At 41.0% G+C, this 18,719-nt stretch overlaps 1 protein-coding gene across 3 annotated transcripts in view; it reads left to right on the plus strand.

Moving 5' to 3' along the window:
• foxj3 (forkhead box J3) overlaps positions 1-18,719 on the plus strand; it is a 91,905-nt gene that overhangs the window by 18,957 nt on the left and 54,229 nt on the right. For all 3 annotated transcript variants that reach the window (XR_012594961.1, XM_074644250.1, XM_074644240.1), the window contains exon 2: positions 15,811-16,316. Coding sequence is in view for 2 of the 3 variants with exons in the window: in XM_074644250.1 (XP_074500351.1) it covers positions 15,996-16,316 (321 nt within the window). In the remaining variant the exon portion in view is untranslated. The remainder of the gene's footprint in view (positions 1-15,810; positions 16,317-18,719) is intronic.

Raw genomic sequence — 18,719 nt, forward strand, 5'->3', positions numbered from 1 at the left:
TCAGTGCCAAGAGGTTATCTGACATTAAGGTTTAATCTTGTTGTTTAAAAATAAATTGACCAATAGTAATCGTATAATTTGGGCTGAACTTGCTGTGTGACATTTGTAGTTTCAAATGCTAGATTTAGTGCAGTTCAGTGTTAAGGGTGAGCCAGTTATTCATTTATTCATTTTCTTCACTATTTTTTTTTGTTTAGTGTTTAGCATGTTGTATCCCAACGCATGTCATTTGAGACGATGCGGTGCATTTATGTGCCGGTAGGAAAGTTGGCTGCTGAACAACCATCTTTTTTTTGTAACACAAGAAGCTACTAAATTCACATGATCTTTTTCATGATGTCCATGTTTTACAATGAATGCAATTTCATTTTATTTAAGCGTCATGCCATCTCATAGCGCATCCCTGATGGGATTATAATACACCTTTACAAAGCAACAATAATGCACCCCTTTCCTTTGTACAAAGATAAGTTGTATTTAATAAATGTCCGACTGTTTTGCTTTTTGACAAGTGCAAAATAAGTGTTAAAATCTGTTGGAGCTGCAATAATTAGCTGATTAATCAATTGGTTGACAGAAAAATTAATCAGGAACTACTTATATAATAATTTAGCAAAAATGTCAAACATCTCCTCTCTAGTACACTTCCCGAGCCTCCGGCTGCGACTACTTCACTCAGAGCAGCTGTCAATCATGACGTCTCACCCACTTTTTATAACATCAAATAACTGCTTAAAACCAAATTTAAAACCAACACTTGAACAAACATTAGCATGATAAGAACTACCTAAAATGACAGAAACCATCTTTGGGAAAAATGTATTTGGCGTGCACTTTGACTTTTTAGTTTGGTCCATGTCCCATCCGCTAACATGGAAGAGGCAGGCTTTATGACCTACACTGCAGCCAGCCAACAGGGGGCGATCCAGATGTTTTGGCTTCACTTTTGGGGAGCTGTTGTGTCTTCCAGCTTTATAATACAGTTTATGGTTTGGAACATTGGTTAAATTGAACAAGATTTTGGATGACACTGCCTTTTGGCAGGAAATTATAAGAGGGGTTTATCACTTTTCTTATGTGATGTTCTTATTTTCCATTAAACCTCTATTCCATAGCATTGTTGTCATTGCCTGTGAACATAAAAATCAAATTTTTCTCAGTTTTCAAAGTTATTTTTGAAAATGTAACCAAACTTCAGAAAGGATGTTTGTTTCAAGGCTATATATTGTTGTAATGGACATTAGTCATATTTTTGCCTTGTCTTGGCTACTCCACTAAATCACACTGCCTGTTGTTAGCTAATTTGTGATTTGTGCCCAAATAATGCCAGTAGCAAATCCATAATTTGCCTAAAAGCCTGTCTTCAGAGGCTGAGTGCCACTATGTTTGAGTAACCATTAAACCTCGTCTTGTCAGTTAAGTAGTGGAAGCCAAAAACCTCTCGACTCTAGGCCTAACTCACGTGTCTGCTGTTTATTACGCTAAATCCTCAGGTTTTGTGATGACCTGCAGTAGCCTCGCAGTGATGAATCCATTTTTTTTGCCAGGAGGTATTTTGACTGCAGAGCTTAAACCAACAATGGCTGCTGCTACCTTCACCCCCCCACCCCCCATCCACACCCAGATAAATAGCAACATTGTCTCCAGGAGACCAAATTAATTGAAATTATCTGGAACGGAGCAGGGTGAAGAGAACAGGTATAGACACCGACAGATGTCAGTCTCACGTGGAAACAAATTCCTGGTCTGTCATACGGCGCTGCAGACGGCCTCAGTCTCATGTTTTACTCCACTGCTCTCTTCTAATCAGCAGTAGACGAAAACCAAGCTGCCCCCAAATTACCAAGGAAGTCATCTGGAGAATGCCCAAGGAATTTATTAGCTTGTATAAACACAGACAATTCCTGGTGTGACGTAAGACGGCGCTGGTTGAATTCAACAGCTGATTGGAGTGCGTTCATACTGTATTCTGCAACACTGCTGCTTACACTGTTTCTATAGTTACCTGCACGTCTCTTGATGTATTTTGATCAAGCCGATGATTGATCATTTGGGCTATATCCAACTTGGCTTTGTGTTAGTATCTACACATGGGCTGTAGATACAGTATGTGTGTGACCTGCGCATTGTGCTTAATAGAGTGTGTTTGGCTATAAGTGGTTATAATGTTGTAGTAAAGCAGACGATGGAGCACCAAGAAAATATGAAACTATTGACCTGTGACTTCTAATCCCTCTATAGCACGTGGTGTTGTGCAACTTCCAATGCAGGCTACATTATCACTCAAGGGGAAAGGGCATGTATTTATGGCAGGTGGCCGCCCCTCAGCAATATGCCACCTTGATCATAAATTGCTATTTCCTGTGAAGCGTTTGCATTCAGTAGACTTGTTGAAGCCTTACATTTCACGTACAGGTTCACTCATGTAGCTAAGTGTTTGTGTTACATGTTAAAAGCCATGTCTCGGTGAGAGTGGGAGAGTATACACGGCGCTGCATGTTATCAGCGGGCTGTATTATTATCTGCAGGTACAGTGCGACTCCAGGAGCATTTTAAAGAGCCTGTACGGCGGCGCAGTAAACCAGGGAAATGGGACACGAGGAGTCAAAGAGCAGCGCTTCAACAGCTTAATGATGTAGAGGCATCCAGCTCCGTCAGGCAGTAAACTCTTTAATATGCTGTTAATTATTTCTGAGAGATTGAATATTGATTAAAAAGCAAAATGGTTTTAATTATAACTCCAGTGCCATTCTCAACGAAGACGATTTTCGGCTTTACGTGAGACAAACATCTGACAAATCTACCGAACCTCAAGCTATTTCAACTCCGTTTGAATTTTGTTTTTTACTTTGTACTTCTCTGGGTTTGAAAGTGAGCGTTCTGTCTCGATGTAACCTGTGTTACAGCTCCGTCTCTCAACTCCAGCTTCAGAGCTTGCCGATGCTTATCCACTGTCTAAATTTGAAATTCATGACCTGATTCCTGCTCCGTGTAGCACTCAGAACACGCATTGCCCACCCAGGTAATTCCTTTAAATCACGCTCGGGTAATTCTGGCATGGTTTCTTTTGTAACACGTCTATGTTGCACTTGAAAATGAGGCTCATACACGGTTGTTTCTGAGAGGGATGACATGGACACATTTAACAATGCTACATTATGTCTGAGTCACGCTGTATTGTATTAAATATGAGCTATTCAATAGATCTAACAACCTTTTGTAATTCTCATCACATTAGAAATATTTGAACATGCCTGTCACTCAGGGTTCAGATCAAGGCTGTAACTATTATTTCCATTAACGATGAATCTGCCAATTCTCAATTAATCAGTTCATTGTTTACAATGGCATAATATAATTTAGTTAAACTAGACTCGATCAAAACTGAGTATTTGGCTGGACTGTGTATGGTCAGTCTGTGTATTTGTGGCTAAATAGTTAAACAAATAGTCAGTGGTCATGTCTATAATGTGAAATCCAGCGGTACATGTCCACCAGGTTTGACGAGGACACTGGGGGCCGCTGCTCCACCAAAGAACGTATATTGTTGTCAAAAAAACACTGGCGTTTCGTCTCTGTGCTTCTATACTCTTTGGCTTCACTCAACTAGCCATTCACGCGGTGGCATACGCTTTCGTGGAATGCGCGTGATTGGTCCCTGGTTTTCTGATTGCCTTTTCAAACAGGAAACAACATGGCGGCCTGCTCATAAATTTTCCGTCTAAACAGTCCACCAAAATCTACTTCTGAAAACATTTTAAGCAAGAAATAGCTGGCTATGCCACTGCTGAATCACGTTTCATTTTAGAACTAGATCGGCCAGCTTGACAGCTTGGTCCAAGTTTTATGAGCGGGACGCGTTGCATTGGACATTTTGAAAGATCAACGGCCAATGAGGAAACTCCAACACTCGGCCGACCAATCATATAACTTCATCACTCACTCAGTGACTGACTTTTGCGTTTGTAGGGCTGGCCCTCAGCGCTCCAGCCAAAGATGCCTGTCACAATTTCCTAAAACTCAAAGATATTCAGTTTGCTAAAGCAGCATATCCTCACAATTGAGAATTAATAGAGAAATCTAGTTTGCTAGAATTAATTATCAAAATAGTTGCCAATTAATCTTCTGTCGATTACTAGATTCTGACTAAATATCTACTAAAGAGATAAATTCCAGGTAGACCAATGCTTTCCTGGCTATGAGTTTTTTATGGACAATGGACAGTTTTATCATCCCAGGCAAACAAACCCAAGCTCCCATTACCTCACTGCTCGCCTCAGAGACTGGCTCAATATTTAACATTGACGTTGAAATGGATCTAGAGAATGCAGATGAGGATAGACCCTCAAGATTGCCACCAAAACGCTCGGCCTGCCAGTGCCTTAAGTGGTCTATTTGTGATTCAGCAGCAGGATCTCGCTGGCTGCCAGGCTGGCATGGAGTCAACCTCCCAGGGGGAGAGTGTTAATGCGGGCCCCCAGGCCGTGGGACCGGGGTAATTGGGTTCGCATGGTCGGTGTCAGGGCGCCCCTGCCACCTCCAAAACAAAGGCCGCCTCCCAGGCAAGCTGTTAGGGACAGAGAGACCGACCCCTCCTGATCACTGCTCTGATTCACTGCAAGCTTATTCAATTACTGGGATGTTGTATGTGTTTTTTTTGTATTGACCTGCAGATTACACAATGAGGCTGAGGGCCTTTTGCTTGTGTGTGCTGCCTTCATCTGCCTAGATCTCTCCCTGTACCTTTTTATATATACATCCAGCCCACCAAACCAACATTAACATGGAAAGTGGCTGACTGCTGAGAGCATCTCTGTAATATCTAATGCCGCTGCATCTATTCATATTTCTCTCTTGGATTGACTGTGTCAGCATTCAAGGGTCACAAACCCTGTTGCTCGCTTAGTGGTCTCTCCAGACAGCCTGAAGCGGCTCAGTTGATCCACAGCCAACTCCCAGATCTTCCACTACTCTGATGCTCCGTCCCTCTGCATGCATGGTCTGCCTGCCTTTCTTTCTGTATGTCTGCTGCAGCTGGATGCTTTTTTCTTTTTCTTTACCACATACTTAGAAGACCTCTGTTTGTTTGGCACCGACTAATAAGACAAAGGTGTCTCTATTGCCTTTTTAAGGTTCAGTGGGTTTAAAAGAACTCACGCTTTAGCTTTGCTTTGTTGACAACTCTCTCTCCTCAGCGTCTAACTGCCCCACAGCCACAGTTGCGCTCCCGATTGATTGGCAGAATAATTATGGACTTGATTTGTTCAACCATAGGCGAAGTGGGATTGAGGGAGTAGGGGAGCAGAAAGAGCATGTATACCATTTTTCTTAAGAGTGCAGCAGAGAGGTCTGCTTGCCTGCATCTTTAAAAGCCAACTTTAGCCCACTAATAACACTGGCACATAGATTGCACTGTAAAGCACAGACACTCTTGCATATTCTGTTAGCAGCGAGGAGGCCCCGGTTGGCACCCGGCTCTGCTGTAGGCTGCAATAAGCTGAACAATGTGCTCAGCCGCGTGAGCGGTGAAGCGATAATTGACACATCCTAAAAATGCAAGTAAGGACTGGGTTATTAATGCTTTCTTCCTGGGGGTGGTTTTAGCTGAACCATTAAGCCTTTAATTGAGAAGGAAGACTGACATTAAAAGCTGTTGCCTTGGTATTGCCGTTACCTACTTTTTGTTTTTTAATGAAGATGAGGCTTAGGATAGTTCGCTGCATGATTACAGAGCTCACGTGCACTCACAATACTCAGATGCACTGCTATTTTAGTTCGAGAGATCTCAAAAATAACTCCTTAAGTCCTTTGCCTCCAGGGCTGGAAAAAGTGAGGAGTCTCCCTTTGACTGAAGGGCAGGTGAGCAGAGTTCCCACCCCTCCCTGTTTATCCCCCTTGCAATCGCTAGGAAAACAAGGGCTTCTCCCACGCTGGATATAAAGCCGTTGATATGGAAGGTATGACCCGGGTTTCGGTCGAGAGTGAAGATGCCAAAGGCTTGTTACCAGGTTACATCACTGTTGTTGTTGTGAGTGCATGTGCCAAATCTTCAGGCATAACAGAGGGAGCACGCTTAGCGATTCCCCTCCCATTTGCCAAGTTACCATCACACTACAGGAAGATTCTTGTCATAATAAGCTCTCTCTGTGTCTCTCTCTCTCTCCACACACACCAAAGTCTTGCCAGCATTTAACAATCAGTGGTGTAAATATTTATTGTGGTCTGTTTGAATTCTAGTGACATTGTTTTTAATGCAGCATTCATCACGTCTACTGTTCTGAGGTAGCATATACTATATGGCCTTACAGCCAGCCATAGCAGGCCTTAATGGTTGTGTCTGTGTAGCTGAGCAGGCACATGCTGTTGGAGTGTTACCCGTGATGGATGCATGACTGCTGTAAAAGGGGATTAATCGCGGAAATTGCAGATAAGTGCAGGAGAGCACTGGTCTGGTACCTATCAACAGTCTTGTGTCTGCAAGTGGGAGCGAGAATGTGAGCTGAATAGCCTACTCTTTTCTCAGAGAGGAAATGATGACAGTAATGCACAGGTATTTGAAGGGAAGTTGTTCTATGTAAGCGGCTAGGGGTTCTAGGTAGAGAATAAAATAGGCTAGCTGTGGTTGAGTGTTATATAATAGTTTAAATGCATTTTTGTCTATTTGTGTGCAAGTCTGGCAAATGGCAAATCACAACAACCTACATTGGAAATTATGATAAAAAGTACTAATGCTTTTATTAAATGTTGAATCTTTGGAAGGAATAGAAATATACAATTTGGGTCATTGCACCAACCAACCACAGAGAAATTGCTACAGAACGTTACTCCCACTACAACCAACCACAAATTGTCTTTTTTACATTTCTGTTCGGATTAAACAGGCTTGAAGTGGTTAGTAGGCAGATTTTTTTTTTTTTTTAACTTTTGAGCTTGCTGTTTCTAATAGAGTGCTGTAGGAATGAGTCCTAAACCCCAGAAATGAATTAGCATTTTTGCATTTCCGGTTCCCTCATCTGGAACATCAATGGTTGTTTGAATGGGTTTTTAGTTAGTTGCCTGAAATAAGGGCCGTTGTTAACACAAGCTGAAGAGATGGTAGTGTTTTGTTCTATAATATAAAATACGTTACCCGAGTACCCCGAGTACGAGTACCCCACTTGTGAATTTCGAAGCTGTTACATGTCATAAAAAGGCGATTGCTAACAAGTGGCTAAATAAGACTACAGAGGTTGTTGGGGACGTTAAACGTCATCACGCCGAACACATCAAGCTTAGTGCTTCATGTGTGAAGATTATCTTGCTGAACAAAACTTAGAGTGGTATCGATCTTCTCATTACTCGGAAAGAAAGCCAATTACTGTATTTCCCGAAATATTGAACTATACCTTTAATTTGACAGGATTTGTGTAATCTGTTTATCTCAAAGAGAGTTAAACTTGCAGTTTTAGTCATGTATTAGCATGCTTCCACTGAAGAGGAGGGGGAAATTATGGTTGAGAGTACAGGTAACCACTAATATCTGTTGAGGAGAAAAGCTTTTGTGTTGTCCTCAGTGATTGCTGTAGTGATCACAGGCACAGCAACAAATGTCTCATTTCACAGGTCGAACAGGGTCAGACCTGCGTAAAACACTTGTCATGCGCAGGGTCATGGACTCAAATCATATAAGTCATGTTGAGTCATCCACACCAGTGAAAAACATAGATTTTTTTCCCCCCCAAATATCCATTTTTACACCTGAGTTTGTTCCTTCCTGTGTTTGCTAGCAGTTGGTTTCATCTCTCCATATTCTGATCCTAAACACACTCGTCTTACAGGTAAACTGATTTGTGTTCGGTTAGTCAAACACAGTACAAATTAATTTCGTCAGGTTTATCGACCTTACATTACTAAACAGAAATGGCTGATGGATGAAAACATTAAGTGTGCATGCTGTCTGTTTGGGTTAGGCTTCTTATCTTTGACTAACATTTCCTGTGGGGTGTCTTGTCATGTCTTTAAATACTGCTCCCTACTGGGAATGCATTGCAACCTGATTTTTTTTCTTCTCTTGACTGCGTCTGAGATTGTAATTCATAAAGTAAAACCAGTCTTATTCACCTTTTAGTTTGACATACTTCCCTTTAGTGTTCCTCCTACTTCTGCTTCAGTCAGTAGTTCCCTCTGTTTTGTAGGATGTTGTGAACTAGAGAAAGGGTGTTAGTTAGTTTCATTCATTAGAGTGGAGATTGTGTGTGACAAGTGTCGTCTTACTATAGTATATTGTATATTTTGCGGGTAGTTTATCTCAAATCTTGAAACCAGTGGTTTGAAATTGTTGCTGGGTTTCTAATATTTCTAGTCATTTTAGCTCACCAGAGGTGTGAAGTGGTAACTGTTTCACATTGATTTTGACATCCTGGATCTCAGAGCTTCACAACAGAGAAATAATACGCACTATAACATAATTTTGATGAAAGCAAAATTATTTACGAAGATGGATTACCTACCTTAGCAGGTGTCAGGTATTTGCAAGGTGATTTTCATACCGTACTGTAGAATGCAGAAAAAACACATTCAGCAATTTAGACCCACCGAGGTTACGCTTTGGAAAATGCTCCGCAGTATTATAAAAGGTAATGTTACATAATTCTGTTGGGACAGGCCTTATAAATTTGTTTAGGGCATAAATGCTGTGGTATCTTTGTGACATTGGTCAATGGTGTTTACACGTCTATTAGGGGTGTGAATCACCAGAGGCCCCACGATACAATATTATCACGATAGTTAAGTCACAATACGATTTTATTGCGCTTTTAAACATTTTGCGATATGCTGATCATGTATTGTGATAAGATATATTGTGATATATTACGATTTATTACCTTTTTTTCAACTGCGAAACTGTGTTTTATCTAATAAGATACAGTTTTCATTTTGTTAATCTCAGAGTTTTCATTCACATATCTTGACGTCAGAGGTCAAGGGACCCCTTTGAAAATGGTCATGCTAGCTTTTCCTCGCCGAAATTTAGCATAACTTTGGAGCATTATTTTGCGTTCATCCTGACAAGCTAACATGACATGGCTGGTACCAATCCTTAGGTTTTCTAGTTTCATGTGATACCATTATCTTCACGACTGAGCTGAGCTAGCTACAAACTATGAAAGACTGATTATAAAAAAGTTAATAGTTTAAATAATAAAAGATTGTTACTCTGATTAAGACATCTGTGTATTGATATATATTGCCACACAAAATATTGCAATACTATGCTGTATAAATTTTTTTCCCCCACCCCTAATGGCTATACAAACAAACACAGAGAGAGTATTTGCAGCACAAATACTGCTAATAGCGCATACATATTCTGAGTCCACTCAGAGAACACTTTTGCAGCAGGAAACAGAAAATTTCTGTAATATGGGAACATAAAATCCATTTAAACATAAATCAGTGGAAGTCAGTAAAAAGTGAAAACACTACACCGTAAATCTGTTGCAATAACCGTGTTGTATTTACCATAAAGCACCAGACTGTAATCATGCAGATGACACATTAGGTGCTCATCTTTGATTAAATTACCTTAATTAAACCAGCTCTTCAGACTGGTCCTAGAAGGATGAGAAGGCTTCAGATCACTCCTTTTTCCCACAGTCTGATTGAAGCAGCCTAATATAGTCAGTGGCCTACAAATAGCATGCCACACCTGCGTACTATGTTTAGCAAAACCACAGATCTATATTTGGTTGCTGCTGGACAATAATATACAATGAAATGATCATTAAAATGTGCAACAGTATAATTACCATCAGTTTCAGGTTGCAAGTTGTAAAACTGGTAACGTCCCATTCCTAGCTGTAGGGAAAGATACTGATATGTGATCCTTGAAAATAACGTAGCATTTACCTAGAAGTGGACACAGCTGACAACAACATCTAGTGTCACTGTTATTGCTAAGAAAAAGGGACTCACCTCACAAAATAGTACAACATCTCATGTGGGTTAGGGCTGTGTATTGGCAGGAATCTGGCGATATGATACGTATCATGATTCAGGAGTAACGATTCAATATACTGCGATACTGTAAGCAAGGCGATGTATTGCAAATTTTTTAAAATCTAATTTAAGGAAAACTGTCATAGCATAAAGACACACCACCATAATACTGTATGTATAAAATCTGTGTTTAAAAAAAAGTAACTATGTGAAATGGCTACTATGGGGACTAACATCCTTACACACGAATGCAATTGGACTCATTGGATCCACAAGGCTTATAAGCTTTCCAGTGATACCCAATTTATGTAATTCCAAGACTCCTGAGGGACCCCAGTATGCAGAAATATTCAAATATGCCGTTTTAGAATAGGTGTGAAACTGCATGCAAAAAAACCTGCATGACTTTTGCCCCAAACTGCATGTGATTATCATAAAGTTGGCATGTCTGTAAAGGGGAGACTCGTGGGTAACCATAGAACCCATTTTCATTCACATATCTTGAGGTCAGAGGTCAAGGTACCCATTTGAAAATGGCGATGCCAGTTTTTCCTCGCCAAAATTTAGCGCAACTTTGGAGCGTTATTTAGCGTCCTTCTCGACAAGCTAGTATGATGCCTATGGATTCTTTAGCTTTAAAATGTGTATCATATGTATCGATATTTTCTTACACTGTTAATGTGGATGCTTCACTCTGCTGTATTTATTTACAATATTTACCAAGCGGAATAACAATATTTGCAAAATCCTAAAATGCGTAAAAAAATATAGATTAAGTTCAAGTAATTAAGATGTTACAATGGGATGATTTCAGTAAAACTACCCACATTCATGAAACATCTACACTTTATGCATTAGATTTAAAATAAAGTAGATGGTTATTGTCATGATATCAAATGTTGAAGACAGCTAAGTGCCATTCATTGTAGTAATATCACACTTGAAATATTAATTTCATCCTGGGCCATGCATTGTTAAGGGTACTAAAACTTTTAAGTGGTTGCTAAGTACAGACATGAATTTTGCAACAGTGGAGATGGGGAACAGTACTGATTTTCATGACGCAGATGCTGACTTATCATCTCAGTACGTACTTGCCATGATGAAGTTGACGTAATCTGCTGTGTTGTGTTGAGTAATCCCTGGTTGTTACTCAGCTTGTTGCCTCATTGGAGATCCTTGAATAAAAGAGGGCCTGGCACATGTATAATAACCATGCTGTCAGTTTGATTGAGCCACTCCAGACTTAGTAGCTGAGACACAAAACACAATCGCTGATTTGCTGTCAGTGCACTGTTGGCAGCAGCAACGTTGATAAGTCCTGTCAAGAACTTGGTAAATTAAGATGTTTCAAAAACGCTTTCAGTTTCTCATTCAGAACTAAATCTGCCATTAATCCCTGGAGGATAAAGAAACTTTGAGTGTTGAATAGAGAATGAATTTGGCCATATATTTCTCTCTCTCTCAGCCCTCAAATACTCTCAGTGCTCCATTCTAAAAACAAATTAAAGTCGAGAGAGAGAGAAAGAAGTTTTCTTTTTTTGGCGGTGACAGTGACGGAGCCCCATTTTCCTAGAGCCAGATCAAAGTGGCTCTATGTGTGTGGGAGATCGCAGTCTGTTCCCTTGGGCTCGTAATCATAGCGCCTGAACTCTCGGACCTCGTCGATGCGGACTCTGTTGCCACTTTCTGCTCTCTGCCAGACCTGATGCCAGCATCGTTGTGCCCTTCGCACCCTCCCCTACTGCTTCATCTCCCCTGGCTTTTCTTCTCATCCTTCCCGCCTCCCCAGTCAGTACTCCTCTGCTTACCCCCAGACCCGTCGGTGAACATACTCAGACAGTCATCCCTGACGTGGCAGCAGGCTGGGGCTTGTCCCTGCTCTGACTGTCCTGCTGCCTGGCAGGGTAATGAAGGCAGCAGGGGGGCCGCCTTACTGCCTGCCTGTGATGCGCTTCATCATCCCTGCCTCAGCCCAAGGTTCTCTAATTAAGACACCGACTTGGCCCTGCAGATTATGTAGCAGCTGGATCATTAGCGTAGAGGGTCAAATGGCATACGTCTCTGTGTAGCAGGCGGAGCGCCTTTCATCAACCCCTGTCTGTGTCAGCTCACCTCTTGTGGCCACCAGAAGGCCCTGCCTGCTTCTTCTTCTTCTTCTTCTTCTTCCATACCCCCGTTCATACTGAGCGTTGAACGTTTACATCAAGAGCACCAAGAATTAACTTATACAGATCCTCACACTGAGCTGCCGGTTCATCAGGTACACCTAGCTAAATGTAATCGGATGAGTGATGATTTAAATCAAATTTGCAGTGCGGTTGAATTGAATTGTATTATAGGGCTACAACTAATTATTATTTTCAGTATTGATTAAACTGCCATTTTTTTTCTGAACTAATTATCATTTAGTCTAAGTTTAGGTTATGTCTTCAAATGTCTTGTGTAGGACTCAACAAATATTTTTGCTTGAAGCAATTCTTCAAGTATCGAAGTGGTTATGAATTAATTTTGTCTTGGTCAATTAAAGGAGAAGTGTGTAGGATTTGGCGGCATCTAGTGGTGAGGTTGCAGATTGCAACCAACTGAAACTTCTCCCGTGTGTCAACTAGGTGTTGTGTTTTCGTGTGTCAACGAAAACACAACAATTCTTATTTTTAGGTTATTATATACTAAAGAAAACGTACTTATAAATATTATATTCTATTTCTGCCAATAGATCCCCCTAAATGCTGCACACTGTGCCTTTTAATCATATTAAACGTATTGACTGTTTAGCATTGTATTAAAGCTGTTGGAAGCTCAACATGTTGTTGTTGTTGTGATGGTATGACATTGACTTAAGGTCTGTACTGGAGGCCCAATGAGATGGATGGAGCTTGATTTTATAGGTATACCCTCTCTAATAATGTAGGTCGGATCTTTGGGTGGTGCTGCAGATATTCAAATGGATGATAATATAAAAATACATTTGAAATTTGTGTAACATTTCAATAGGCCGGCATTCAAAGAGGAAAATTACAGCTTGTGAGTCACCTTTATTTCAGTTACAGGGTGGAGATATTTGGTGTATGATCTGTTTGTCTTTTCAGTGATGAGGAACTGTTTTAAACCATTAGGTTGACTCACCTGTCAGTAGTCAGTCAGTTAGTCTGCTCATCTATCAGTCTGCTCAGGACTGCAGAGGTTGGGGGAGTTACCTCAAAGCCTTTGGAGTTTTCATCCAGGCCTCCAACCTGTGAGCAAACATGATGCAACTGTTAATGAAGGAGCAATAAAAAAGCACTGTAAATAACCAGCTCTTTTCAAAGTCAAACCCTAAATCTGTCTTTGAGTATCAAAAGGCTTTGAGAGGTGGCCATAAAACATTTGTTGTGTTCTTCTCATTGAATTAGATCAGTTGTGGGCAGCTTGATTTCAGTCAAAAAACTTGTCAAACAAAATATGGCTAAATACGCTGCTTTCATGTTGTGCTATCTCAAAGCTTCGAAGTAGGGCTGGGTATAGGGCAGATATGAGCAAAATCTTCTATCTATCTATTTGTTAACAATCTATGTCGCGATATAGCATGTTTTCTAGTGGTTCAATAAATAAATAGTCTATATGAAATAACCACATGGTAAAGCCTATTTTCGTATACTCCTGTGTGAATTTAAAATTATTGTCAAATGAAAAGTACTGAGTATTTTCAAATTTTCTCAAGAACTTTAGTGCAAAATAAACATTACCAATTGAAGTGAAATTACAGAGAATAAATAAGTATATATTTCTAGCTATACACTGACTATGTTTACATGCATGCACACAAATACAGAGTAATCAGATTAAGACAATAGTTTAATTAAACTGAGTTTAATCACAATTTCTGTGAAATTTGAGTTAGTATGTGCTTTTTATTATCAATTTAGACAACATAATTGTGTATCAGAATATCTCCATGTATGATTTCACCACGATACGATTCCATTGAGAGACGATTTAATTATGATATTGAATCATCGCCCAGCCCTACTACGAAGCTCAGCCAGAAGTATCATGTTTGGCCATAGTTTGGTGAAAATAAGACCGTTTTAAACATGCTGATCACACAGATGGACAGCACAGGACTGGATTATGCTCGAGCATTGGTTTAAGAAGCTTATTCAGACCTTCCGTATTGCTTCTTTTTCAATAAAATTTTAATTACTGACACGAGTTCAAGGTGACCACGGCTGCTTTTCTTCCATCACAGCCACCTTTCAATGTTGATTCTCAAAGGATACATTTCATGGAGGAGCATAACTTCAAAAAAATAAAGACAAGAAATCAAATAAATAAAAACGTAAAAGAATTTTGCTCAGAAAAAACTTACATTAGAAACTTTACAGTGCCTGATGAAACCCAACACTGATTATAAGGGAAGATTAAGACTTCACTTCAGTAATGATCTCCCCCAACTGGATTTGGCTTTTTACTTCTCCGAGTTCTGTTTGGATGTATGAAAAACGCCTTCATCATCTGGCTCTGGCTGTATACACTGATAGCGGATATTGAATTGGCTGCTGAGCACCAGCTAACCCCCCGCTGTGATAGATCAATTGAAAGGGACAACCACAAACCGCTCGTGACCAACTACCGCCGAAGCAGTTTGCCCAATTTAGGAATTTCTTACTATTCCTGCTGCATTTCATATCGACGGCAGATGCCCATGAAATATATATATTTTTTTAATTCCTCACCACCTTTTCGACTCGCTAATGAAGTAAGATAGATATGAAACACATTTTAGGTGTAAATATATTAAAATATGTTCAAACCTTTTTGAAAAAGCAACTTATTTTGATTATAATCATGAAAAGAACAACACCATTTGGAGTCAATGTCTTTTTAAACAATTATATTTAGCAAAAATGTTTAAGTTCGCAAAGCATTTGAACAACAGTTTGAAAGATTGGATTGAATGGTAATAATTGGGTATGATTCCTGGTTGCGCACAAATACTATTTTTGAAAGATACGGTATTTGGCCTATTGAGTGCCGTCAGGACTATTTATTCCCAGCCTGACAGCCTGAGTACACACTCAAACACACACACTTGTGCGAGCATGCTTAGTCAAGAGAAAAATCCCACAACTCGGTGAGGATTTCTCATTCTCCCGCCTGTTCTCTTTTTCCCCCCTCAGCCAGATTGCAGTGTCATCCTGCTCAGGTTTTTTTCTTTCCCACAGATCCCCGCGTTCACCTACGTTTGTAACTTTAGGCCTTTCTACTCTGACCCTCTATTTTAAGACAGGGAGGGCAGTGTGCCGAGAGGGACAGAGAGAGGCAGGCTGTTGTGGGCTGCGCTCTGCACAGCACGGTCGCCCGGCACGCACAGGGCCGAGGACGGTTTGCAAGACGACACTGGCTGGCTTGTTTACGGCAGAGGCTCCGTTTGGGGGAGGAAGAGGAGGAGGCAGGCGAGCTGGCAGGCAGGGAAGAAAGGAGAGGGGGTTTACTACCCTCAAGAGAGTCGGAATTCCTCCTGAGCCATTCCCCCATTTGGCTGGCAGTTGTGAAAACAATTGCCTGGCATTTACTCTCTCTCTGTGCAGATGGAGTCCCAGCTATGAGTCAGCTTTGAGAGCAGCAAGTGGTGGAGAAAGTGGTGGGCTTGTGATCTGCTGCACAGCGAATATAAGCATACTTTACAGAGACGCTTGGTTTTTGATGTTGGCCAAACTGTTCAGAGTTGCTTCCTCGCTTGCATTTCTTTTTTGTTCTCGGCAGATAAGCATATCTTTATTTCCAATGTACTCCTTGTATCAAAGAATAGCTGACTAATAAAGGCTTCTCTGTTTCCCGTTTCTCCAGAGTCGACCTACAGAAGACGTCATGCTGATTTCTTGAGCTGAGGGAGACTTCATCCTCAACCTGCCACTCGTCTCCGTTTGTTATTCCACACCTGGTCCGCTCTCCATCAGTCACCGAGCACCAACAGCAACCACCTCCACCACCACCTTTTCCCCACCCCCCCTCCTGCCCAGCCTGCCGTCACCATGACGTCGGAGCTGGAGAGCAGCCTGACCTCCATGGATTGGCTCCCTCAGCTGACCATGCAGGCGGCCATCCGCAAGGCGGACGCCCAGAATGCCCACGGGCCAGGCATGGGCAAGAAGAGTGCCCTACTGGATCCTAACACCACGCTGGACCAGGAGGAGGTGCAGCAGCACAAGGACGGCAAGCCGCCCTACAGCTACGCCAGCCTCATCACGTTTGCCATCAACAGCTCGCCAAAGAAGAAGATGACACTGAGCGAGATCTACCAGTGGATCTGTGATAACTTTCCCTACTACAGGGAGGCGGGCAGCGGCTGGAAGGTGAGAAAAAGAGGCATCTGGCCTTTATTGTAAGCCCATATAGCAGACGTAAAAGTCTATTGCCATCATGATGATGATGATAGAGTTGCATTCTGGTTATAGTGGAGTTTATGTCTAGCCAAATATGACACATTATTTGTGTTTACAGTGGCAGATATACAGTAACACATATCCGTTTATTGACTCATGGAAATGTTTCTTTGACCTTACATTTTGGAGTAAGCTGTGGACAGCCATTGTAGAAGATTTGAGATTGATATTCCTCGACTTAAATCATTGTTTTGTGGTCGCCTGGGCGTCTTAAACAAAGTGAGATGCCATTGGTAATCACCATTGTCACTTCTGAGAAAGCCTAGAGAGAAACTACGAGTGCGCCAAATCACACTAAGTGCCTTACTCTCTCCGAATGAAAAATGGTGCAGCCCTGAGAGAACCGTATGAAGTGTAAAACCCTGGATTAATATTCAGAGAAGTGGCCCCTATCTGTGCGAACACAGACTAAATAGCCCATTCATGGGTGGTATTATTCATTGCAGATGCCTTGATAGGAGAAGGCCATTATGCAGAAGAGAGAGCCAGTGCTGTGTCATCATCTCAAGGAGCCCATGATATACCGAGATGAAGCTATGCTGATTGCCTTTTAAAGGGCCCAGATGGAAATTGATATTAGAATGAGTTTTCCAATCAGTCGACGTTTATTGGAAATAGAATCTTAGGCACTGCTTTATTGCAGTCAGACAAGATGTATGAAGCCCATTTCCTGGGGCAACAAGATCTGGCATGTGTACAGGCTGCATGGAGGTGTATTTTGTGTGTGTGTGTGTGTGTGTGTGTGTGTATAGGTGAGGGGGAGATGAGAAAGCATGTGTTATTATAAATGGATTGATTTTAGCTTTCGTGGCAAGGCCTTTTTGTAAGGAAATGAATTGTTTCACTTTGCAACCTTTGTTTCCTCTTTTTACCTTCATCATCCCTTATTTAGTTGTCAGTGGCGTAGCAGCGTACGCGGTGCCAGTCTGCATGTATTCCTGCATCGAATGAGTTACAGGCATTTTTACTCAACACTGACGGAGGTCAGCTCTGTATTTTGTAATACCGCCCACCTTCTTTAGCTTCAAATTTAACCATTCACTGCACACTAACAATTCTCTCTAGACATTGCACACAAGGTTGCAGCAGTATTTTTGTTGCTGCGTTAAGGTCGGTTGCTCAGTCTGCATCTATTAAGATACTTTACACTGTTAATATTTCTTCTATCCAGCAAGCAGCGATGAGTTAATCATCATTTACGTGGGTTGAAGTGGACTTGGTGAAGTCCTACGTACATCCACGGGTATTATAGCTCGGAAATATGAGGGTGTGACTGACTAGCCCAACTAAAATAGCTGTAGAAAAGAAGACGCAACATTTATTTGACACCCAAATGCATACACTTTTTATACATTTCAGAGTGGGTGTCCTCAGTGGGAATCAAACTGGTGCTGCTGGCAGGGCTAAAGATTTGCTCTACCTACCGAGTTACAGTCCCACTGTAGATGCAGCAGAAAGGACTACTGTACATGGTGTTAATTCATCAAAGCTTGGCTAATGTGTGCGGCTGTTGATGTGGTTCTTTTGTTGTCAAGTGTGGCTTTATCATGAAATTAGGTGCTGATTTCAGGATCCCCGTGGTCAGGAACACTATATTAAAGATTAAAGGTTAGGTTAGGTTATTAAAACCTTGTTTTGAATGTCTAAAAATAATAAATAGCACTCAAGATTTGGAAATGTCATGCAATCCTATTTCAAAACAGGTTTTTAGAATATCACAGGAACTGTTTTGACATTTTAGATGTGGCTAAAATGCAGCTGCTCGGCTATACTAGATTTTTTTCTGTGCAAGTGTCTGTCGACAACCTATTTGGTAGCTAACCAGCGAATGGGTTCAATCCTCTTTGGGATTAACTGACCAGGGCAGATTTCCAATACTGGAAGAAAGCATGCAGTTTCAAGCAGTGTTAGTTCATGGAAGATGTTTGCTTTAAATTCACAACATTACTCCAAAGAGCAAAAGAGATTTTTATGCAGGGTTGTAAGTTTTAGTTTGCAGCATTTGTAACGGTTGCATCATATGTAATATTACAGTAGTACAGTTGTGAATATGAATTGGTTGCAGAATGGTTTGAGTGTGATGATTCAGAGTTACTGTTAAGTATTACTTGCATTAAATTCATTGCACTTTATTTCACTAGGAAAATCCACTCTGAATCAATATTGCTTTCCAGTGAGTCCTGAGTACATAATGCATAGTATTTATTAATAAGTTTAACCATTAATACTTCTGCCAAGGCCTTAATTTTTTTTTGGGGGGGGATTACATGAAAGTTAGTGGACCGACCGGCCACGAATCAAGCAATAATTGAT

Source organism: Sebastes fasciatus, chromosome 1, assembly GCF_043250625.1.
Source record: "Sebastes fasciatus isolate fSebFas1 chromosome 1, fSebFas1.pri, whole genome shotgun sequence".
NCBI classification, from domain to species: Eukaryota; Metazoa; Chordata; class Actinopteri; order Perciformes; family Sebastidae; genus Sebastes; species Sebastes fasciatus.